Consider the following 25,471-nt stretch of genomic DNA (forward strand, 5'->3'; position numbering starts at 1 on the left):
AGGAGACAAAGTGCTTCAATGGCAGGAGTACTTTGGAAAAATTGAGTTTAAAAGATGCTGTGAATTTGTTACTGGTACTGCATATACTTAAAACAAAATCCTTTGGGAGAAGAAATGTATTTACTCACTGCCTGTCGCCTCCATGGAGATCCAGTAGTTTGCTTGGTTGAAGGACCAATTTCCATTGCACTGACCATCAACTGCTCATTTGAGTACACAAAGTCAAATCCAGAAATGTTTGTGGTTAATCACAGGACTAGTATATTCTGTATACCATGACTTCAATTCTTTAAATTATATACAAATTTGCCAGAAAGTTTGTGCCAATAAATATGTATCTGGATTGCATTTTTTTAAAGGGAGGCCACATGTTTAGTCTATCAACAGACCAATTAAATTAACCATCTCTTTTATTTAACAGATAACTAGTTCTGCAAATGTTAATGCAAGTGTGTAAATATACCACACTATGTCCCGATCATCCATCACTCTAGTCCTCAACCCCTCCAATTTAAAATTCTCATCCTCGTGTTTAAATCCTTTCATGACCTCGGCCTCCCTATCTCTAACCTCCTCCAGCCCTACAGTCTTCCTCCCCCACCCCCAAACTCTTAGTCCCTCTGATTCTGGGCTCCCACATCCCCGCTCCCTTCATCCCACAACCACCTGTGTCTGTGCCTTCAGCTGTCTCTGAGATTCTCCTCCGCCTCTCCACCTCCCTCTCCTCTTTAAAACCTACCTCTTTGACCAAGCTTTTGGTCAGCTCTCATAATATCTTCTCCTTTGGCCCGGCAACTGTTCTTGTCTGACTATGCCCCTTGAATTCTTTTTCTTTTTTATTCGTTCATGGGATGTGGGCTTCGCTGGCATGGCCAGCATTTATTGCCCATCCCTAGTTGCCCTTGAGAAGGTGGTGGTGAGCTGCCTTCTTGAACCGCTGCAGTCCGTGTGGTGAAGGTACCCCCACAGTGCTGTTAGGGAAGGAGTTCCGGGATTTTGACCCAGCGACAATGAAGGAACAGGGGTATACTTTCAAGTCAGGAGTTGGAGGGGAACTTGTAGGTGGTGGTGTTCCCATGTGCCTGCTGCCCTCGTCCTTCTAGATGGTAGAGGTCGTGGGTTTGGGAGGTGCTGCCGAAGAAGCCTTGGTGAGTTGCTGCCGTGCATCTTGTAGATGGTACACACAGCAGCCACGGTGCACCGGTGGTGGAGGGAGTGAATGTTTAAGGTGGTGGATGGGGTGCCAATCAAGCGTGCCATTAAAGGTGCTGTAGAAATGCAAATCATTGTTGTTACACGGAATAAATATATTGTAAGAATTGCTAGATTCCTAACCAAAGGACTGAGATCGAGTCAGTCTGTCAACCAAACGAAGTTTAATACTGTTTTGCAGAAGTAACAATCAAAACGCAGGAGAACTAACAGGTCTATGCTCAATGCTGGCTCCACGAGGACTGAGAGAGAAGGCTCCTCAGTCTGACGTCATGACGTCAGCACGTTTCCCGCCGTTGGGAACGTCACGTGACCCACGTGGTGACGTCATCGCGTTTGGTCTTAATCCTACAGAGACCGCGCTATTTACATGCAGTAAAACGAATACAGGTACAGATTCATTCTGTTACAGATAATTATGTACATCGATATAAGAGTCCCTTGGTGGCTCTGCCACATGTGCCCCCCCAGAATTGTCTTTAACAGTGAAAGTCAATCGAAGAGGAGGTCGGACAAGCCTGTTCGAACGACTCCTATATTCCCGGAATCGCCATCGCGGCCGTGGGACATCCCTCAGGATCGGTCTTCCTTTCCCGTATTTGGTGCTGGCGTTTTTTCTTCGTTTGAGGCGTGAAACTGCAGGGAGGCCGGCAGCATCTGGCTCTCGCGCCGAAACGGGCGTGGTAAAAACACAAGTCGGGCGATGGAGGCGTCGGGGCGGAGTCCGCGAGGGAGGGGCGCCTCGTGGCGGCGCAGTTTGCTGCGTGACCGCATAAATAGTGTCTGCTTCGGCGGCAAGCGCGACGCAATCCATAGCATCCGATCTTGCGAGGGCTGCCTGTACCTGCTCGGGCAATTGACTCAAGAACAACTCTCGAAAGAGGAAGCATTGCGGTTCGGAGCCAAGGAGTGTGAGCATCTGGCACATTAACTCCGATGGCTTGGAGTCGCCTAACCCGGGCAGCGTAAGTAAGTGGCGTGTGCATTCCGCCTTCGTGAGGCTGAAAACCTGAATTAACCGCGCTTTTAGCGTTTTGTACTTGCCATCGACCGGGGGGTTTTCAAGCAGGTTGATGATCCTTGAAGCCGTGGAGCCGTCGAGTGCGGAGACCACGTAAAGGTAATGGGTTTGATCCGCCATGATGTTTCGAAGTTCAAACTGAGCTTCCGCTTGCACGAACCAGGAGGTCGCCTGTTGTTCCCAAAACTGAGGGAGCTTCAAAACCACCGCGTTCGCTTCCATCGTTTCGTTACGTTTCGCTTCCTCCGCGAAGATAGTTTGCGAAAGTTCGAGGTCACCACTGTAGGAATTGCTAGATTCCTAACCAAAGGACTGAGATCAAGTCAGTCTGTCAACCAAACGAAGTTTAATACTGTTTTGCAGAAGTAACAATCAAAACGCAGGAGAACTAACTAACAGGCCTATGCTCAATGCTGGCTCCACGAGGACTGAGAGAGAAGGCTCCTCAGTATGACGTCAGCACGTTTCCCGCCGTTGGGAACGTCACGTGACCCACGTGGTGACGTCATCGCGTTTGGTCTTAATCCTACAGAGACCGCACTATTTACATGCAGTAAAACAAATACAGGTACAGATTCATTCTGTTACAGATAATTATGTACATCGATATAAGAGTCCCCTGGTGGCTCTGCCACAATATACCATATTTTCTTTTAAAGGAGACTACAAGTTTCTGCTGGATAAATAGAGGCCAATATGATTAAAAATAAGAACAAATATGAGAAAATCAGGAAAGAGGTTATGAATGGGATAGGAAAGCAAAGATGGAGTATGAAGAGAGAATCTCAAAAAATATATTATTCTACAAATATATCAGCAAAAAGAGAATTGGTAATTGTGAGGTGTGACCCTGAGAGGACTGGATCGTGAGTTAGTAGAGGATAGGTGGGGATCTTTAACAAGTACAAAAACAATATACTGCGGATGCTGGAAATCTGAAATTAAAAACTGAAAATGCTGGAAATACTCAGCAGGTCAGACAGCATTTGTAGAGAGAGAAACAGAGTTAACGTTTCAGGTCGATGACCCTTCGTCAGAAACTCTGTTTCTCTTTCTACAGGTGCTGTCTGACCTGCTGAGTATTTCCAGCATTTTCTGATCTTTAACAAGTACTTTGCTTCAGTGTTTAGTAAAGAGAAGGATATTGGGAAGGAGTTAAATCCTGAAATTGATCAGAAGTGAGGTGACATATTCTTAATAAATAAAAGGAACGTATTAGAGAAATTAATTAAGCTAAAGGAGGACAAAGAGCTGGGACCTGATGGGATACAACAGCGGGAGCCCCACAAATGTTACTGCCAGATTCTATTGAAAGTGGATGTGTGCAGGACGACTGGAGAGTGGCCAATGTGATACTCATTTTCAGAAAGGGAGGCAGAGAAAACCTGGATAATTACACTCCAGTTAATTAACATCTGTGATAGGGAAAATGTTGCCATCTTTAATTAAAAGTGAAATTACTAAATATCTGGAACAAGAGAAAATAATTAGAAGCAGCCAACAAGAGCACGCTTGGCAAACCTGATCAGAGTTCTTGGAGGATAATCTACATCCGAGGGCACTTAAGGAAGTGGCCCTAGAAATAGTAGATGCATTGCTGGTCATCTTCCAAAATTCTATAGACTCTGGAACAGTTCCCATGGATTGGAGGATAGCTAATGTAACCCCACTATTCCAAAAAGGTGGTAGAGAAAAAACAGGGAATTATAGACCGGTAAGCCTGACATCGGTAGTGGGGAAAATGCTACAGTCCATTATCACAGAAATCACAGAATCACAGAAACCCCACAGTGCAGATAGAGGCCATTTCGGCCCATCGAGCCTGCACCGACACATATCCCACCCGATCCCTGTAACCCCTACACCAACACCACCACATATCCCACCCTATCCCCGTAACCCCACGTATTTAATCCCCCTAACACTAAGGGTCAATTTATCATAGCCAATCAACCTAACCCGCACATCTTTTGGACTGTGGGAGGAAACCGGAGCACCCGGAGGAAACCCACGCAAACACGGGGAGAATGTGCAAACTCCACACAGACAGTCGCCCGAGGCCGGATTTGAACCCGGGTCCCTGGCGCTGTGAGGCAACAGTGCTAACCACTATGCCACCGTGCTGCCCTTATAAAAGATGTAATAGCAGAGCACTTGGAAAACAGTGACAGGATCGGACAAAGTCAACATGGATTTACAAAAGGTAAATCGTGCTTGACTAATCTACTGGAATTTTTTGAGGACGTAACTGGTAGTAAAATAGATAAGGGAGAACCAGTGGATGTGGTGTATTTGGACTTTCAGAAGGCTTTCGATAAGGTCCCGCATAAGCGATTAGCATGTAAAGTTAAAGCACATGGGATTGGGGGTAAGGTACTCATTTGGATAGAGAACTGGTTGGCAGACAGGAAGCAAAGAGTTGGAATAAACAGGTCTTTTTCCGAGTGGCAGGCAGTGACTAGTGGGGTACCGCAGGGATCGGTGCTAGGACCCCAGCTATTCACAATATATATAAATGATCTAGACAAGGGAACTAGATGTAATGGGGGAAAAATTCAGTTGTTTGCGCCTTAAGAGGGCGCCAATTGAGGCGCAAAGCAACTAGAGGCCTGCGCGGCGATGTTTGTGCCGCTCGCGAAATAACTAGACATTTTGCGGCGGCGCTAAACACTTCCGCCACGATCTCCTGCACCGGCAGATTGTGACGTCATTCGAGTGCGCAGCGCCCCGGACCGGATATTGAGTGGCGCCCCCTGCCTTACTGCCTGCCGCTAGCAGTGACAGGTTGAGGGGAGCATTATGCTGTCAGAAAGGGACTTGGGGAGTGCTATTTAAAGGCGACTGCTACCTGCCTTTTTTTGTCGGTGACATTTTTGTGCCATGCAGTCAGACTTCTGGAGAGATTCAACGCTGTGTGAAGGAGTTTTGAGTACTGAGCAGCACTTTATTTTGATTTGCCCTTCCTTGCTTCGCCAGCACTCTGAGGTAGCGCCTCACTCCTCGGCCTTTGCACCTTAAGACAGGTGTGAAGCGCCTGCTTTAGCGCTCCAATCACCTCCAGGGGCGATAAAAGCCAAGTTTGCTGTCAGCGGCGATAATTAACGCCAGGCGCTGAACTTTGCGCACGGCCGATAACGGCGCCCCAAATGGGGCGATACCGAATTTGTCCCCCAATATCTCCAAGTTTGCAGACGACACAAAGCTGGGTGGGCATGTGTGCTGTGAGGAGGATGCCAAGAAACTTCAGTATGATTTGGACAGGTTGGGTGATTGGGCAGATGCAGTATAATGTGGATAAATGCGAGGTTATCCACTTTGGTGGCAAAAACAGGAAGGCAGATTATTATCTGAACGGCAATAGATTGGGAGAAGGGGAAGTGCAACGAGACCTGGGTGTCCTTGTGCACCAGTCGCTGAAGGTAAGCATGCATAGCGAGAGGATTTGTGTACAGGAACAAGGATGTCTTGCTGCAGTTGTACAGGGCCTTGGTGAGACCACACCTTGAGTATTGTGTGCAGTTTTGGTCGCCTTATCTGAGGAAGGATGTTCTTGCCATGGAGGGAGTGCAGTGAAGATTCACCAGACTGATACCTGGGATGGCAGGAATGATGTATGAGGAGAGATTGGGTCGATTGGGCTTATACTCACTGGAGTTTAGAAGAATGAGAGGGGATCATTGAAACTTATAAAATTCTAACAGGACTAGACAGACTAGATGCAGGAAGGATGTTCCCGATGGCGGGTGAGTCCAGAACCAGGGGTCACAGTCTAAAGATAAGGGGTAAGCCATTTAGGACAGAGATGAGGAGGAATTTCTTCACCCAGAGAGTAGTGAACCTGTGGAATTCTCTACCACAAAAGGCAGTTGAGGCCAATTCATTAAATATATTCAAGAAGGAGTTCGATATATTTCTTATGGCTAAAGGGATCAAGGGACATGGGGAGAAAGCAGGGACAGGGTACTGAATTTGGATGATCTGCCATGATCTCATTCAATGGCGGAGCAGGCTCGAGGGGCCGAATGGCCTACTGCGATCTTCTATGTTTCTAGGAGTGGCAGGTATAGCGATGGTATTGCAATGCATGTAGTGTCCGGGGTACTTTGAGAGAGCCTTTAACAAGGTACCACACTGCAGACTTGAAGAAGATTAAGGGGTATGGAATTAGGAGTAGATTAGCAAATTAAACTAAACACTGGTTAGAAGGGAGGAAACAAAGGCCTGAATTTTAATCAGGAGATGGGTTGGGAGTGGGGGATTTCGGAAGCGGTCTGGAAACCTGGGAGAAAGGGTTTCCCGCAGGCCCTGTTGAATTTAATGGCGGGCATGATTTGCATGGGAAACCTCTGTTTCCCACCCGTAGCCAGATTGAGAGGCTGGCTGGCTGCGGGCGGGTAGGCCTGCGGCACTAGGATGCAGAGAGGAGGGAGGGAGGGATCGCATGGAGGCTGTGGGGTGGCTGGAGCAGCAGGGCGGGGAGAGTTGGGATCGATCGGAGCAGCGGTGAGGGAGGTGGGTCGGGAACGATCGGAGGGTTGGGTGGGGCGTCGGCTGAGCAGCGGGTGCAAGTATCGGAGTGCCGGGAGCTACACGATCGGGGGGCCAAGGGGCGTGGAGGGGGATGATTGGAGGCCTGTGGGAGAGGGATCGGAGGCCTGTGGGAGGGGGGTCGGAGGCCTGTGGGAGGGGGGTCGGAGGCCTGTGGGAGGGGGGTCGGAGGCCTGTGGGAGGGGGGTCGGAGGCCTGTGGGAGGGGGGTCGGAGGCCTGTGGGAGGGGGGTCGGAGGCCTGTGGGAGGGGGGTCGGAGGCCTGTGGGAGGGAGGATCGGAGGCCTGTGGGAGGGAGGATCGGAGGCCTGTGGGAGGGAGGATCGGAGGCCTGTGGGAGGGAGGATCGGAGGCCTGTGGGAGGGAGGATCGGAGGCCTGTGGGAGGGAGGATCGGAGGCCTGTGGGAGGGAGGATCGGAGGCCTGTGGGAGGGAGGATCGGAGGCCTGTGGGAGGGAGGATCGGAGGCCTGTGGGAGGGAGGATCGGAGGCCTGTGGGAGGGAGGATCGGAGGCCTGTGGGAGGGAGGATCGGAGGCCTGTGGGAGGGAGGATCGGAGGCCTGTGGGAGGGAGGATCGGAGGCCTGTGGGAGGGAGGATCGGAGGCCCGTGGGAGGGAGGATCGGAGGCCCGTGGGAGGGAGGATCGGAGGCCCGTGGGAGGGAGGATCGGAGACCTGGGGGGAGGATCGGAGGCCTGGGGCGTAGATTGGAGGCCTGCTCGGGGTGGCTGAGGCAGAGACTCTGGATCAAGGAGATAAGTGTAAAGGCACTTGCCTCCTGGAACCAGCAGTCCTCACATTACTTTAGATGGCGGGTTTCACGAGGTGTGAAAAACCTGACCAGCTACAGTTAAATTTAAAATGGAGGTTAAATCTGAGGCACGGTAGCCTCATTATAATATTTAAATGGGCAACCCGCCTCCTGGCAGCAGGTTGGCTGCCCATCCCACCCCCATTAAAACTGGAAGTGGGCGGATGGGGGTCAGGATTCAGACTTTGAAGACTTTAGCAGGATGTGACTAGTGGTGTCCCACAGGGATCTGTGTTGGGGCCTCAGCTATGCACAGTATTTATTAATGACTTAGATGATGGCATAGAAAGTCATATATCCAAATTTGCCGATGACACAAAGATAGGCGGCATTATAGGCAGTTTACATGAAGTATATAAAGTTAAGTGAATGGGCAAAACTGTGGAAAATGGATTTAAGTGTAGGCAAATGTGAGGTCATCCACTTTGCACCTAAAAAGGATAGAACAGGGTACTTTCTAAATGGTGAAAAGCTAAAAACAGTAGAGGTCCAAAGAGATTTGGGGGTCCAGGTACAGGAAATAATCAAAATGGCTAATGGGATGCTGGCCTTTATATTTTTTTTTATTCACTTATGTGATCTGGGCGTCGCTGGCAAGGCCAGCATTTATTGCCCATCCCTAGTTGCCCTTGAGAAGGTGGTGGTGAGGAGCCGCCGCCTTGAACCGCTGCAGTCCGTGTGGTGAAGGTACTCCCACAGTGCTGTTAGGGAGGGAGTTCCAGGTATTTGACCCAGTGACGATGAAGGATCGGTGATATACTTCAAAGTCAGGATGGTGTATGACTTGGAGGGGAACTTGGTGATGATGGTGTTCCCATGCGCCTGCTGCCCTTGTCCTTCCAGGTGGAAGAGGTCGCGGGTTTGGGAGGTGCTGCTGAAGAAGCCTTGGCGAGTTGCTGCCGTGCATCTTGTAGATGGTACACACTGCAGCCACAGAACGCCGGTGGTGGAGGGAGTGAATGTTTAAGGTGGTGGATGGGGTGCCAATCAAGCAGGCTGCTTGTCCTGGATGGTGTCGAGCTTCTTGAGTGTTGTTGGACTGCACTCATCCAGGCAATTGGAGAGTATTCCATCACATTCCTTACTTGTGCCCTTGTAGATGGTGGAAAGGCTTTGGGGAGTCAGGAGGTGAGACACTCGCTGCAGATCTATCAAAACTGCCGGACATACAAAGTTAATGTTGAAGCATACGGAGATTTTCATCTCCGTATCTGACAACAAACACTGTTGCTTAGCAACAGCTTCAAACAGTCGGCCGGCCCGTACCTTGGAAGCGTCTCTGTAGCTTAGCAACAGCTTCAGAGAGACTTTCCAAAGCCTGACTGTTGGGGGAAAAAAAAGCCACGAGAAGAAAAACAACCTAACAGAACGGCTCCTGATTTCTGCCGGTAGATCGAGGTTTCTGGACATGCAACATCCGGATAAACCAAAGTCTGCTGTACCCAGCCTCTGACCTGCTCTTGTTGCAACAGTATTTATGTGGCTGGTCCAGTTAAGTTTCTGGTCAATGGTGACCCCCAGGATGTTGATGGTGGGGGATTCGGCGATGATAATTCTGTTGAATGTCAAGGGGAGGTGGTTAGACTCTCGCTTGTTGGAGATAGTCATTGCCTGGAACTTCTGTGGCGCGAATGTTACCTGCCACTTATCAGCCCAAGCCTGAATGTCATCCAGATCTTGTTGCATGCGGGCATGGACAACTTCATTATCTGAGGAGTTATGAATGGCGCTGAACACTGTGCAGTCATCAGCGAACATCCCCATTTCTGACCTTATGTTGGAGGGAAGGTCATTGATGAAGCAGCTGAAGATGGTTGGGCCTAGGACACTGCCCTGAGGATCTCCTGCAGCGATGATCTGGGGTTGTGATGATTGACCTTCAACCACCACAACCATCTTCTTTTGTGCTAGGTATGACTCCAGCCAGTGGAGCGTTTCCCCCCTCGATTCCCATTGACCTCAGTTTTACTAGGGCTCCTTGATGCCACACTTGCTGAAATGCTGCCTCGATGTCAAGGGCAGTCACTCTCACCTCACCTCTGGAATTCAGCTCCTTTGTCCATGTATGGACCAAGGCTGTAATGAGGTCAGGAGCCGGTTTTTGGTGAATAAGTGCCGCTTGATAGCACTGTCGATGACACCTTCCATCACTTTGCTGATGATTGAGAGTAGACTGATGGGGCGGTAATTGGTCGGATTGGATTTGTCCTGCTTTTTGTGAACAGGACATACCTGGGCAGTTTTTCACATTGTCAGATAGGTGCAAGTGTTGTAGCTGTACTGGAACAGCTTGGCCAGAGGTGTGGATAGTTCTAGAGCACAAGTCTTCACGATTGCTGTATCCAGTGCGCTAAGCCATTTCTTGATATCACGTGGAGTAAATCGAATTGGCTGAAGACTGGCTTCTGTGATGCTGGGACCTCGGGAGTAGGCCGATATGGATCATCCACTCGGCACTTCTGGCTGAAGATGGTAGCAAACACTTCAGTCTTGACTTTTGCACTCACGTGCTGGGCTCCACCATCATTGAGGATGGGGATAATCATTAAGCCTCCTCCTCCCGTTAGTTGTTTAATGGTCCACCACCATTCACGACTGGATGTGGCAGGACTGCAAAGGTTTGATCTGATCTGTTGATTGTGGGATCGCTTAGCCCTGTCTATATCATGCTGCTTCTGCTTTTTAGCATGCATGTAGTCCTGTGCTGCAGCTTCCCCAGGTTGGTACCTCATTTTTAGGTATGCCTGGTGCTGCTCCTGGCATGCTCTACTACACTCCTTATTGAACCAGGGTTGGTCCCCTGGCTTGGTGGTAATAGTAGAGTGAGGGATATGCTGGGCCATGAGGTCACAGATTGTAGTGGAATACAATACTGCTGCTGCTGATGACCCACAGCCTCATGGATGCCCAGTTTTGAGCTGCTAGATCTGTTCTGAATCTATCCTATTTAGCACGGTGGCCGTGCCACACAACACGATGGAGGGCGTTCTCAGTGTGAAGACGGGACTTCGTCTCCACAATGACTGTGCGGTGGTCACTGCTACCAATACTGTCATGGACAGATGCATCTGCGACAGGTAATTTGGTGAGGACGAGGTCAAGTAGGTTTTTCCCCTCGTGTTGGTTCTCTCACCACCTGTCGCAGGCCCGTACTGGCAGTTATGTCCTTCAGGACTCGGCCAGCTCGGTCAGCAGTGGTGCTACCGAGCCACTCTTGGTGATGGACATTGAAGTCCCCCACCCAGAGTACATTCTGTGCCCTATATCTAGAGGACTAGAGTACAAGGGGGTAGAAGTTATGCTACAGCTATACAAAACTCTGGTTAGATCACACCTGGAGCACTGTGAGCAGTTCTGGGCACCACACCTCAGGAAGGATATATTGGCCTTGACGGGAGTGCAGCGTAGGTTTACCAGTATGATACCCGGACTTCAAGGGTTAAGTTACGAGGAGAGATTACACAAATTAGGGTTGTATTCCCTAGAATTTAGATGGTTATGGGTTGATCTGATCGAAGTTTTCAAGATATTAAGGGGAACAGATAGGGTAGATAGAGAGAAACTATTTCCGCTGGTTGGGGATTCTAGGACTAGGGGCCATAAAAAATTAGAGCCAGGCTTTTCAAGAGTGAAATTAGGAAACACTTCTACACACACAGGGTGGTAGAAATTTGGAACTCTCTTCTGCAAATGGCAATTGGTGCGAGGTCAATTGTTAATTTTAAACCGGAGATTGATAGCGTTTTGTATTACGGTATTAAGGGATATTGGCCAAAGGCGGGTATATGGAGTTAGGTCGCAGATCAGCCGTGATTTCATTGAATGGTGGAACAGGCTCGAGGGGCTCAATGGCCAACTCCTGTTCCTATGTTTACCTAACCCCAACCCACCTGGTTTTTTAGGTTAAAATTCCCCCCAAAGTTTACAGACAGTTTGTCAGAGTAGTTGGAAGTGGGTAGTGGTGTTCACAGGGTTTTATTTTGGGACTACTTCTGTTTACTGTGCTCGTCAATGATTTGGATATAAGGCTAGAGGGAATGGTGTCCAAATTTGCGGATGATACTAAAATAGAAGGTTGTTAAATAATTCGGAGGACAAAGGAAACTGCAAGGCGCCCTTTTCTCGTCTTGAAATTTCCATGTAATTCTATGTAAAAGTGTTCTTTTTTTTAAGAAAGTAGAACTTGAGAAATGTACAGAATTGGGAACATTTCTTAGTACAAGTGTAAATTATTTGGTTTTGTTATAGAAAAGCAACTGGAATCCTAATATATTTCACTTTTAAATTTATGTTTTGCATAAACAATGGACACCTAAAATGTGCTGTTAGGTTAGATTTGGCAATGGATTGATTATCTTAAACATGACCCTTTAGATTGGGAAGCATTTAGCTAAAAAAAAAAAGTACCTCTGTAAGGCGCTTTGGGACGTCCGGTGGTCGTGAAAGGCGCTATTATAAATGCAAGTCTTCTTTAAAATCTAACGATGTGCTGTTGATTGGATTAGGAATCTAGGAGTGCATTGGAATTGACTTTAATCTGTTGAAATTTTGTTGCTTTGACTGTATTTTAAAAGCAAATGTATGTGACCGAAAACGGATTTTTGTGTTGGTTTAATAGGTTTTGTCTTGGAAAATGATGCCAGATAATTATCCACTGACTGCCCAGCCTCCTGCACCTTCGTATATCTATGGAGCTCAGCATCTTTTGCGACTGTTTGGTAAGTCTTTGCACATTTTATTTTCAGTGGAAGAAACTGGAAGTGTGCAGAGGAAATGTATTATCTTTCATTATAAATAGATGCCATATCAAATGGAAAACTAGTCAAAATTTGAATTTCAAGAGACGTTCCACTCTTAATGTAAGGAATTTTTGAAAATGACAGCTAAACCTCTGATAATCCCTGGTCATATCATATTTTGCAGGGTTATGGGCAAACAGCAGGGGAGTGGGACTAATGAATAGCTCTTTCAAAGAGCTGGCACAGGCACATTGGGCCGAATGGCCACCTTCTGTGCTGTATGATTCTATGATTTAGAACATAAGGAGCAGGAGTAGGCCATACGAATTAGTTAATCTAATTGGTGTGACTACTTCCTGGAACACAGAGTCCAGGTAACTCTCCCCCTCCCTGATGTGTCGCAGTGTTTGAAGCTCGGACTCCAGCTCATCAACACGGAGCCGGAGTTCCTCGAGCAGCCAGCACTTACTGCAAATGTGATCACTGGGAACATCAATGGTGTCCACCAGCTCCCACATATTGCAGCAGTAACACATCACCTGCTCTCCCATTCTATGTAATTAATTACATTTATTATTATTTTTAAATACCCTCTGCCCCGATTCTAGATGATGAATATCACACCTCTATTTAATTGAACTTACCAACTTATAAAGGTTTAAAAGGGAAGGAAAAGTACTCGCCAACCAGCCAATCACCTACCAGCTTGGCTTACCTGGGAAATATTTTAATTAGTTATTCTATCTGGTTTTGAATGTTAAGTCAAAAATGTATCTTTAGGAGTTAACCATTGTAAGCTAAATCTATCCTGTATAGCAATGTGGTAGCATAAAACAAAATCCTTTCCACATGGGTACAAGTACCCAAAATGCTGCAGCGAGTGACAGAATGTATGCAGTTTTGAATTTGTTACTGTAGATGTGTAACCCCGAGAGTGTAGGGTGACCCATGTGGAAAATTGAGACTTAATTTTGTTTCACCTTTTAATGCAGCTTTAACCATTAAATAAAAATTCTGAGTGCATAATGTTGTTGCAGATGAGGTTTTTTGTGACGCCGAGGAATGTTAATGTCTGCGATAGGATCAGCGGGGGGTGTTTGAGGAATTCTGGTGCTGGCCTTGGACAGTGGCCGAAGTCCATTAGGCGATCAGCCAACCACCCAGTCCGGAAATAATGAACTCTTCAGGTGCTGGTTATTGAACACTCAATAGCTTGGGGGGTGGGGAATTCCCTTGACAGTGATGCACCAATGGCAGCTTCAGCAAACTCCACCGTGGGATGCAAGTGGGAAGGGGTAAAAAAACTGAAACCGAATGGAAGATTTTGAGGAGGGAGGAGTGCAGAATAAATACATTATTGCATCTTTAGTAAATGCTGCAAATGTATATTGGGATCTGGAGGGAGAAATACAGTAAGTAACAAACTGAGAATAAGAGGTTTTGGTTACTTGCTCCTCTGGTTCTGGGAAATAAAACAAATAGTATAATAAATATGGTCACACTCTTTGTTACCAAGGTACACAATGGGTGATGAAGGAAGCTTCAGTGCCATCTAGCAAAATTTTTTTAACTGAATTGCATATTATTTTATCAATTTTGTTACAGTGAAGCTACCAGAGCTGTTGGGAAAGATGCAAATTACTGAGCGAAATCTGAAGGTCTTGGTGAAGCACCTAGAGCTGTTCCTTAGGTAAGATTTTAAAATGTGTTTCATAGATAGAATTTTGTGGAATTAGTGGTAATCCGCTGCAGTGAATTGAGAAGCTATACCCAAAAAGGTTCTAGCTTGTATTCACAGGATAATTCACGATAAAACAAAGCATACCATTTTGTCCTTGCACAAGACCTTGGTTAGGCTTCAGTTAGAATACTGTGTCCAGTTCTGATCTCTTCACGTGCAGCTGAAGGCCACAAGATTAAATTCCAGTTTACTTAGGAGAGGTTGAGAAGGAGGTCCCGCAGACACTGGTCCTGTCCAACAGTTACGATGTACTCGCTACCTGTGAGGACAAGGAGAAAGACTGCGGGGAGGACAGCCACAATGCAGACCAAGGCACCATGGCTCAGAAAGCTGTCCAAAGGGGGGGAAGAGCAGAATAGAAGTATGGTAGTGATAGGGGATTCTATAATTAGGGCGACAGATAGCGTCCTCTGCAGCCACGAACGAGAATTCCGAAGAGTGTGTTGCCCACACGGTGCCAGGGTAAGGGATATCTCGAGGTGGCTGGTGAGGAATTTGGAAAGGGAGGGGGTAAATCCAGTTGTCCTGGTCCATGTTGGAACAAACGACATAGGTAGGAACAGGGAGGAGGTCCTGCTAAGGGAGTATCAGGAGTTGGGAGCAAAATTAAAAAGCAGGACCTCAAGGGTAATAATCTCTGGATTACTGCCCGAGCAACATCCAAATTGGCATAGAAACAGTCAGATCAGGAGAATTAACACATGGCTACAGGGCTGGTGTGGGAAAGGGGTTTCTTTTCATGGGACACTGGCACCAGTACTAGGACAGGAAGGAGCTGTACCGATGGAGCGGGTTCCATCTGAACCAGGATGGGACCCGTGTCCTAGCGGAAAGGGTAAATAGGGAGGTGGCAAAGGCTTTAAACTAGTAAGATGGGAGGGAGGGATCTACAAGAAATGAAACCAGTCTAAATATAAACAAAACAGGAAAGAATAAAGTAAGGGAGGAAATTGATGGCCAGGGAATAAAGAGAGTTCTAGAACAGGAGTGTAAAAAGATGGTTAACAATAAAGTGAGATGAACTGTTAAAAATGAGTTAAACTGTCTGTACAGCAATGTACATAGGCCCCGATTTTCCCCCAGCCGTTGGGCGGGATTTCAGGCGAGCGGGAGCTGAAAAATCGCAGAAATAGGGGGTCGCGACTCCCCCCCCCGCCCGTCTTTCGCACCCGTGTTTCAGCGCGACCCGAATCAGTCCCGCCCGCAGCAGGCGGGAATGGTCGGCGGGGGCCTAATGATCAATAATTGGCATGTTTAATCCTATTTTCAGGGTCCCTTGCAATTTTCAGCCTTTCCCCACGTAAAACACGCCTGGTGGGAACACCGCTGATGAAACCTGGTGTGAACAAAGTTGGCTTGCTTGCTTTCAGCTGCAGGTCAATCAGGACTGAAGAGATTTAATCAGACAGCATTTGCAGGCTGCAGGACCTTGTTGCTGAAGGCTTGGGCACAGCTGTGGAAGGTTGGAGCCTCACACACTTCTCCAGTGTGAGCTCCTGGGAAGCCCCTCTCACCACCCTAACTCAGCGCCTCCTCAACGGAGGCATCTGCCAGAAGCATGGGAGGCCTTTTGTTCCTTCCCTTCCTGGCATTAAAGGATCTCCAACAGCAGAGGAGGCTGGAGCAACAGCAGCACCAGCAGGAGTGGCAGGCTGCGGCTCACCCACCTGAGGCAGCACAGGCCAGAAGGGGTCAGCGCATGGAAGGCCGTCGGCGTAGGAGATACCCCCCAAACAGGGTCTACAGACACAGGGTGAGCTACCTCAACATGACTGAGCAGCAGTGCCAGAGGCGGCTCCGACTTTCGCGAGAGGTTGTGACTGACATCTGCGCAATGCTGTAGCAAGACCTGGAGCCCAGAGCACCAGGTCCACACTCCTTACCAGTGGCCATCAAAGTCACCACCGCACTCAACTTTTATGCCTCGGGCTCCTTCCAGGGATCAGCAGCAGACATCAGCGGCACCTCCCAGGCGGCCGCACACACTTGCATCAAACAGGTCACCTTTGCCCTCGCGCACAATCACATCCATTTCACCAGGGATCGCGCAAGTGTGAGGGCGCGAGCGCTTGGATTAGCTCAGCTGGCAGACTTTCCAAGGGTGCAGGGCGTCATTGACTGCACACATGTGGCTCTTAGGGCATCCCACCGCAATCCAGGAGTTTTTGTCAACCGCAAGGGCTTCCACTCCCTTAATGTTCAGCTGGTGTGTGACCACAAGAAGGTGATTATGCATGTTTGTGCCAGGTACCCTGGCAGCTGCCATGACTCCTTCATACTGCGCCAGTCTACTGTGCCTCCGCTATTCAGTGCGCCAAACGAACTTCAAGGATGGCTACTTGGAGACAAGGGATATGCCCTGCGCTCTTGGCTAATGACGCCGTTGAGGAGAGCAGCCAGCGAAGCTGAGGAGCGCTACAACTCCAGCCACATTACCACCAGATGCATTATCGAGCAAACCATCGGATTGCTGAAGATGCGCTTCAGATGCCTCGATAGATCAGGTGGAGCCCTACAGTACTCATCAGCCAGGGTCTCCCAAATCGTCGTCGTATGCTGTGTGCTTCACAACATGGCACAGCGTCGTGGCTTGCCGATTCCGCAGGACCAAGAGGCTCCTCACAGAGCCGCCTCGGATGAGGATGATGCTGAGGAGGACGGAAACAAGCATCCTGCAGAGGCCCGCCAACCAGCGGCACCAGTGCGCGAGAACATTGCTAGGCGGAATGCAAGGAACGCACACATCCTGGGCAGATTTGCGTAGCCTGGTACATCAAACACTGCAGCCTCACTGCTTCTTAACTGACCATGGACAGTGGCCCATGCCTGCACATTCCTACCTATTTGACCAGCTTGCTGACATCTGCAAGTTATCCTAAGGCCTCTATGTGATATCCCCATTCGCCAAATGACAGACGCCATAACTGCAGCAGTTGCCACCAGATTTTTTATGTACAGGAAAATGATGGCATTAAAACTATTTACAAGACTTTTCACCCAAGTGACTACCCTTGTGATTAGTGGTGCTTTATTTTTCTCTTACGCGTGCTCCTACGTAGTGGTACCCCTGTGGCTTCAGCAGATGTGGAGGCCCCTTGCTCACTTTCCTGCTGCGCCTGTCTCGACACCTTTGGCGGGTGTCCTCTGGGGTGGCGAGCCTGAGGGCTCGCCAGCAGACTGCTGCTCCTGCGGCTGTGCAGGGCTCGAGACTCCTATCTCACGGGGTGTGAACTCCGGCGGGGCTCTGACCGAGTGCTCTGAAGTGGCATGGAAGTGTGAGCGCGTGGAGAGGAGCCCCCACTTCCTTGAGGTGTGCCAACAACCTCCCCCTCATGGGTCAGCTCCCTCTCAGCGCCTGCAAGTGGCTGGAGAGCACCTTGCTGCACATCAGGGGGGCCATGGGGACCCGTCTCAGCAGTGGAAGTCCTGCTCAGAGGGACTTCCATGAAGGTCTGGTTTCGGTGCTCAATAGATGCCCATCGCTCCTCGAGATGCCATTCTATTCAGAGCACTCACCATGTTTTCGATACCCTGGCGACTAAGCTCCTCCATGGCTGCAGCCCTGCTCTCCTCGGCCGCAGCCCTGCTCTCCTCGGCCGCAGCCCTCCTCTCCTCGGCAGTAGCCAGCCTTACCACGGAGGTTGCCAACCTTTCCATGGTGATGCTTTCATGCGCCAGTAACTCCAATAAGGCACTGCTCATGCTCGCCATGGACTCCTCCATTCGCTCCACACTCGCAGCGACCCTGGAGACAAAACCTGCCAGAGACTCCTGCATCTGTGCATGGAGATCCATCACCTCCTCTCTTGCGGATGGACCCAGAGGCATAGGGTCGACATGCAGCTGAGCTGAGCTGGCAGAGGCCTGCGCCCTCCGACGAGGACTCGCCACTGCTGTCCCTGTCTCCACACCCTGCTGATGCTCACTTGTGAGCTGTGATACACCAGGTGACAACACTACTCTAAGTCCCGAAGGTCCCACCGAGGTGTGTGTCTGCGCTGGTGCTGGGTGCGCTTACTTCTGCTGACGCTGCGCCCTCAGAGGCTGGAGCTTCCTCTGAGGAGTCTGGCTACAAAGCCTCTTCCTCCTCGGCAGTGGTGACGGGGGCTCCGGATGGTCCTGTGGGGGAGTAAAGGAAAGAGTTAGAGATGTGATGCCAAGGCTACTTGCACATTGGATTTGACAGATGCTCATAAGTTCAAATGATGTGGCTTCAGAATCATATCAGCAACTCATGCTATGTCAGTGAGAGAGATGGGGAACTATTCTGTCACCAGCTTGCGGGCTTGCTCCTGTCTCTCCTGCCCCAGCATCCACAGGCACGTCCGCCCCAGCAATCTCGATCGCAGCTTCCTCCCAGGGGCTCAGGTGGGTGATTGAGGGTGGTCCTCCTCCAGTCCTCGCACGCTCTCGTCTATTGTGAGCTCTCTTTTCCTGCAATGAGGGAGACAAGTGGAGTTTGAGTGAGAGTGCAGGAGTGAGTGTAGAGATTGCATAGCATAGATACTTAGAAGGAGACAAAGATGTTGTGAGGCTGCAAGACCAAGGGCCCTCCCTGTGTGTTGTCAGTTGTGTTCCAAGCATCAGAGTGAGAGGCATGGTGGAATAGTTATGTGAATGTGAGCATAGAGATATAGGGAATGGGTAAGGGTGCATGGATGTGACTGTGAAGTGGGATTTGGAGGAAGAGATTGCTGAAGATGAGTGCTGTTGGGGAAAGGCAATGGGGATCAGGTTGAGGATGATGGAAACTTCGTACTTACTTTCTCTGTGCGGTGAAGGTCATGGAAGCGCTTCCTGCACTGCATCCAGGTCCGACTGGTGACTCCCAGAGAGTTGACCTCTGCAGCCACTTCCATCCAGGTAGCCCTGGTCTCTTTGGGAGGCCTCTTCTTCCTTGAGCTAGGGTAGAGGACCTCCCTGTGGGCTCTTACCCCATCCACCAATGTCTGCAGTGACGTCTCGTCGAATTTGGCGGCAGCTCGGCCTCTGCCGCTGCCGCTGGCAGCAGCTGGTGCAGGCTCCTCTGCCATTCTGCAAGACTGGTTGAGAAGCTTGCTGGACACTTTAAAAGCACCACGAATGATGACATCATACTGTGGGGCTTTCTGACTGGAAATGGACAATTAGCAAGGGTGCCCACACATTGGAACTTAATTGGCCACTTGAGGGAAAATTGCGTGCAGCTGGCTGACCCATTTTTTTTCGGGTCGGAACCCGACATTCGGGGAACCTGAAAATTTCCCGCACGATCGGGAAAATCGGGGCCATAGTGTTTGTAATAAAACAGGGGAACTGGATGCAATAATACATTGCAAGGAACCAGACATAGGGATTACTGAGACATGGCTGCAGAAAAATCAGGATTGGGAATTAAACATTGCAGGGTATAACATATTTAGAAAAGATAGAGAGGGGAAAGGGGGGAGGTGGAGTAGCTGTACTTATTAGAGATAACATAATGGCAGTAGAAAAAAGTGATGCAGCTATCAGCAAGACAAAAATAGAAACCATGTGGATAGAGATAAAAGATAATAAAGAATCAATCGCACTAAAAGGGGTTGTTTACAGACCACCTAATAGTGGAAGGGAGGCGGAGGAAGAAATATGCAAACAAATTAGGGAAATGAGTAGAAAAACATAGAATACTAATCATGGGGGATTTCAACTACCCTGATATTAATTGGCCAGAAGAGGTAGGTAAAGGGGATAAGGGATTGGAGTTCCTACAATGTGTACAGGACTCCTTTCTAAACCAATAGGCAAGAAGCCCAACAGGGGAGGATTTGCTATTGGATCTAGTAATGGGGAATGAACCAGAGCAGATAAAAGAAGTAAAAGATGGGGAACATCTAGGCAATAGTGACCATAATATATGCTTTAAGATAATAATTGAGAAGGACATAAGTATGACGAAGACCATGGTAATAGATTGGAGAAAAGCTGATTTTGCGGGGCTGAGAATAGAACTTAGGAAAAAAATGAACAACAATATTGGCAAACAATGATGTAGAACAGCAGTGGGAAATATTTAAAACCGTGTTCAACAGAGTCCGGGAAAAATATATTCCGCTAAAAAACAAGAACAAGCTAAATACTAATGAGACACCACGCATGAATAAAGACATCAGGGAAAAATTGAGGGTAAGGAAAGAGGCATACACTAAGTACATGGACAGCAGGGGAGAGCATTACAAGAAAGAAAACGAAGAGATTAGGAGAAAAGTCAAAAAAACATTTAGAAAGGCAAAAAGGAACTATGAAATTAAATGATCATGGAACATAAAACAAAATAGTAATATATTTTACAGGCACATAAATAAAAAAAGGAAAGTCGGGATGGGAATAGGGCCACTAAGGGATGGACGGGATAATGTCACAGGTAGCGATAGAAAGATGGCAGAAATATAAAATGATTACTTTGCTTCAGTATTTACCAGGGAGGCAGAAGAAACATAGAAACGTAGAAGATAGAAGCAGGAGTAGGCCATTCGGCCCCTCGAGCCTGCTCTGCCATTCAATGAGATCATGGCTGATCATCCAAATTCAGTACCCTGTCCCTGCCTTCTCTCCATATCCCTTGATCCCTTTAGCCTTAAGAAGTGGACATGACATTGGGTGAGGAGCTTAGAAATTAGATAACAGCATTTAAAATAAAGAGGAGAAATATTAAACTAATCAAATTCAAAGAAGATGAACCCCCTGGTCCGAACTGATTACCTCCACGCATTTTAAAAGAATCTAGGGAAGAGATAGCAGAGGCATTACTACACATATTTAATAATTTATTAGAACAAGATGTACTGCCAGAGGACTGGCGGATAGCTAACATAATACCGATATTAAAGAAGGGAGATAGAACATGTCCAGAGAACTATAGATCAGTCAGCTTAACATCGGTGGTAGGAAAAATAATGGAATCCCTACTAAAGGAGAAAATAGAAGAACATCTAGAAACCAAAAATATAATAATGAATAGTCAGCATGAATTTCAAAAGGGAAAGTCTTGCTTGATCAACCTTATTGAATTTTTTAAAGAGGTAACAAAGAGAGTGGACAAGGGTATTGTAGTAGATGTAATTTATCTAGATTTTCAAAAGGCCTTCGATAAGGTACCACATAATAGACTAATGAATAAGGTCAGAGCATGTGGAGTCAGGGGACAAGTAGCAGAATGGATAACTAGCTGGCTGCAAGACAGAAAGCAGAGAGTAGGGGTAAAGGGTAGCTATTCAGAGTGGCAGAAGGTGGGAAGTGGTGTTCCACAAGGATCAGTGCTGGGATCACTGTTGTTCACAATTTATATTAACGATTTAGACTTTGGAATCAAAAACACAATTTTGAAATTTGCAGATGACACCAAATTGGGGGCGATAGTCAATACTGAGGAGGACTGCAACAAATTGTAAGATTAGGATCATAGGTCACACGCACATTACCCAAAGGGTCTTGGGAGTTGTAAGGCATTTTATTAAAGAGCTACAGTTTAAAGCATAATCAGATATTACTACATGCGATTGAAATAGATTCAGTAGACATACAACCCGTGACAGATGAGGGCGATCTACGGCCCTGGAACGGAACGAAACAACCCAATGGATGGTTGTTGGAGGTATTAGGCCATCGCCACCTCAGGGAAGCCTTCGCCCCTAACTGCTTGATTTCCTCTCAGTTGTCTATATTTATAGTTATTTCGGTGGGCTGGTGCTTACCTGGTGTCAGTCATATGTTCCCCATCCTATTGTCCAATTACAAGGGAGAGGCTACCTATGACAGCCCCCCTCCCAGCCTCATGAAGTCATTTTCCTCCTTATCTCTGTTCTAAAGGTCTTGTTGCCCTCTTGTAGACAGTTTGTTTATCCTACAGCTCTTTGCTGCATCCTGTATCAGGCCCAGCTATGCCCACTCGAAGGCCTGTTTTTGTGTCCTGACCTTGTAATTCAACTCTCTGTACAGCTATTTTTCTGACATGACTGGAATATGCTGATCTAGGGAACCCGTGACATACTATTATTTCTTTCAATCCACGATTTCTTACAAAATTACAAGAAGACATTAATAAACTTGAAGAATGGGCATATAATTGGCAAATGAAATTCAACACAGATAAATGTGAGGACATATTACTTGGAAAATATGAATCTAAGTAGGGTAGAAGGGCAAAGGGATCTCGGATACACAAATCACTGAAAGTAGCTGCACACGTTAACAAGGCCATAAAAAAAACAAGCACTAGGGTTTATTTCTAGAGGGATTGAATTGAAAAGTAGAGAAGTTTTGCTAAACTTGCATCGAACCTTGGTTAGACCACACTTGGAGTACTGCGCACAATTCTGATCGCCATATTATAAAAAGGATATCGAGGCACTAAAGAAGGTGCAAAAAAGATTTACAAGGATGATGCCAGAAACGCGAGGGTATACCTATCAGGAAAGGACGAACAGGCTGGGCCTCTTTTCTCTTGAAAAGAGAAGGCTGAGGGGTGACCTAATAGAGGTCTTTAAAATTATGAAAGGTTTTGATAGAGTAAACACAGAGAGAGTGTTTCCACTTGTGGGGAAGAGCAGAACTAGAGGCCATCAATATAAGATAGCCACCAAGAAATCAAGTAGGGAATTCAGAAGGAACTTCTTTACCCAGAGAGTAGTGAGAATGTGGAACTCACTACCACAGGGATTAGTTGTAGCAAATAGTATAGATGCATTTAAGGGGAGGTTAGATAAGCATATGAGGGAGAAGGGAATAGAGGGTTATGCTGATAGTTAGATGAGGAAAAACTGGAGGAGGCTCATGTGGAGCATAAACGCCGGCATGGACTGGTTGGGCCGAATGGCCTATTTGTGTGCTGTATATCCTGTGTAATTCCATGTAGAACACCTTAGTTACCCAGATAGGTTCAAGGAGCTGGGTCTTTATACTTTAGAAAAGCATAAACTCGGGTGATTTAATTGAGGTTTCTAAAATAATGAAGGAATTTGATTGTGTTTATGTGGACCAATTATTTCAACTGGATAGGGTCGGGAGGACCATGGGGTCACACTTAAGTTATGTTAGGGCAGAACTAGGTTGGATGTTAAGCAATTGATTTTTTCCCCCAGAGAATAGCAGACCTGTGGAACAGGTTGCTGGCTCGTGCGGTGAACGTTGATTCGCTATATTCCTTCAAGAGAGAGTTAGAACTGTTTCTGTCTGGGTAGAGGTCAACTCATACAAACCTAAAGGGGTCAGAGAGGAATTTTTCTCTTATTTGACCTGTTTTTTTTCTGGTTTTCACTTCTCTCTGGAGATTACATAGCTCCAGGCAGGTGGGGAGTGTCTGTATTGTGACGCACTAGGCATTACAATTATATGGGCCAGGCTAAATGGACTGGGAGTCTTTTCCTGTCTGTTATTTTCATATGTTCATTTTGCTTGGACGCGACTGCTGCCAAACATAGAAACATAGAAGATAGGAGCAGGAGTAGGCCATTCGGCCCCTCGAGCCTGCTCCGCCATTTAATGAGATCATGGCTGATCATCCAAATTCAGTACACTTCTGGTTCGTCATGGGAGCGGGCCCGTATTTAAAAAATAAAAAATAAAAATTTGAAAGCTGGGAGTGGGCTGGTGAGAAAAAGCCAGGGAGGGAGTGGGCTGGTGAGAAAAAGCCAGGAAGGGAATGGGCTGGTGAGAAAAAGCCGGGATGGGAGTGGGCTGGTGAGAAAAAGCCGGGAAGGGAGCAGGCTGGTGAGAAAAAGCCAGGAAGGGAGTGGGCTAGTGGGTAAAAGTCGGGATGGGAGTGGGCTTGCTAGTGTGCTCGATTTAAAAAAAAAAAAAAAAACAGAAACCTCATGCTTCCGGTTGTTGGAGTGCGCAGTATGCTTCTGCCCAGCTTCCGGTTCGTTGGCAGCAGTCACTCCAATTTTGCTTTCTCTGCTGTTTTAACCGAGCCATTACCCTATTTATTTAACTCCACGAAACTGGCAAAGAAAGCAACTTCAGACAAATCTCAGTTCCTACCTATTATCTCAGAGTGTTATCACAAGCCCCCTCTGTCTGGCCAGTAATGGAATATTATAGCTCTTAATGGGCTGCGTAGAAAACTGATCCTTTAATTTCATCTCAGTAGAGTCGAAAAGCCAAGCAAACTGGAAGAGGATGGTCCGTTCCCTGCTAGAATCTACACCACACCATTATAGAAACTTGTCTAGGCTGTTGATTCTCTAGAATATTATGATGGGAGCATCAGCACAAGTTGCTGCGTGTTTATGCCAGATACATAAGAGCTCAGCAGCTGCACCTTAACATTATGTATTAAATGAAAAGGTACATCATAAATAGCAGCAGCGAAGCTTAACTCACTACTTTGGCCTGTGGAGCTACTTTCCAGACAACATTGTTTACTGGAAGTCTCCTGCTATACTAAAGTTTAAATATAGAATTAACGATCCTTTCCTGACCAGATTTGGTGAATCATGCACTGGACTATGGGAAATCTGTGACTTCCTCGTTCGTCTCCTTGCACAACTTCTTGAAGTTCATTTTGTGCTTCCCAACAACTGCCTTGCTACAAATGTCTCGGCCTGTACCCTTTTTACCATTCAGTGTTGCATCCACTAGTTACCTGTGCTTGGAGTAATTCTAGTGGCTTCATCAACTCAAATCAAATTGAGAACAGGAACTTCCTTAATCTTAAATCTCTTAAACTGGACAAAGGCATCCTGGTTATAGAAGGAATAAAGTGAAATTGAGAAGAAATATATAAAAAGATAAGCTGTAACTTTCGTGCTTCACTCCAGTTTATTCAATTGTCACCCACTCCAGCCTCAGGAATCCTGTCGATGGCCCTTCCTAGTGCATATCTTGGTAATCAGTAAACTTCTTATCCACAGTTCGTTATGGAGAGAATAACGAGGAAGAATCTCTGAGGGACTTGTAAAGTTAGTTTTATTAATACTTAATATTTTGCAAATGACAGAAACATCCAGAAAACATTTGCTGAGCCATTCTTGCTATTCCTTATTGCATATATTTATTTACAATGATTGAGCTTGATTTGTAATGGCATTGCTAGGTCCCTGCCTATTTATACAATTTGATGGCAGGACAGATTTTATCGCTGCCAATACTGATGAATCCTGAAGAAAAAAATTAACTAACCACTTTGCCAAGAACCTATCCTTGTGTGTGGATCACTAATGGGAGCAATAAGAAGTATTAAATTGAAGTGTTTGAACCAGATGCATATTTAGCTGTACTTGACTGTGATGTACACTAACAGCGTGAAGAATTAACCGCTCACACAAAATAAACCACAAAGTGCTAGAAATGCATAGCTGGTTCATCAGCATTTGAAAATAGAAGGACTTTACACCCTCACTTTCTGATATGACAACAGTTCTTTATTTTGCACACGTGTG

At 47.1% G+C, this 25,471-nt stretch overlaps 1 protein-coding gene across 7 annotated transcripts in view; it reads left to right on the forward strand.

Moving 5' to 3' along the window:
- Nucleotides 1–25,471, forward strand: part of LOC147107336 (MSL complex subunit 3-like) — an 80,570-nt gene that overhangs the window by 39,761 nt on the left and 15,338 nt on the right. For 6 of the 7 annotated variants that reach the window (XM_086006252.1, XM_086006251.1, XM_086006250.1 and 3 more), the window contains 2 exons: nt 12,211–12,310; nt 13,937–14,021. In XM_086006252.1, coding sequence (XP_085862378.1) covers nt 12,211–12,310; nt 13,937–14,021 — 185 coding nt within the window. Of the gene's footprint in view, nt 1–1,393; nt 1,615–12,210; nt 12,311–13,936; nt 14,022–25,471 lie in introns of those variants that run through there. The other variant, XM_086006255.1, reaches the window with a different exon arrangement.

The sequence above is a fragment of the Somniosus microcephalus genome, chromosome 14 (genome assembly GCF_052327205.1).
Source record: "Somniosus microcephalus isolate GS21.2 chromosome 14, FLI_Smic_1.0, whole genome shotgun sequence".
NCBI classification, from domain to species: Eukaryota; Metazoa; Chordata; class Chondrichthyes; order Squaliformes; family Somniosidae; genus Somniosus; species Somniosus microcephalus.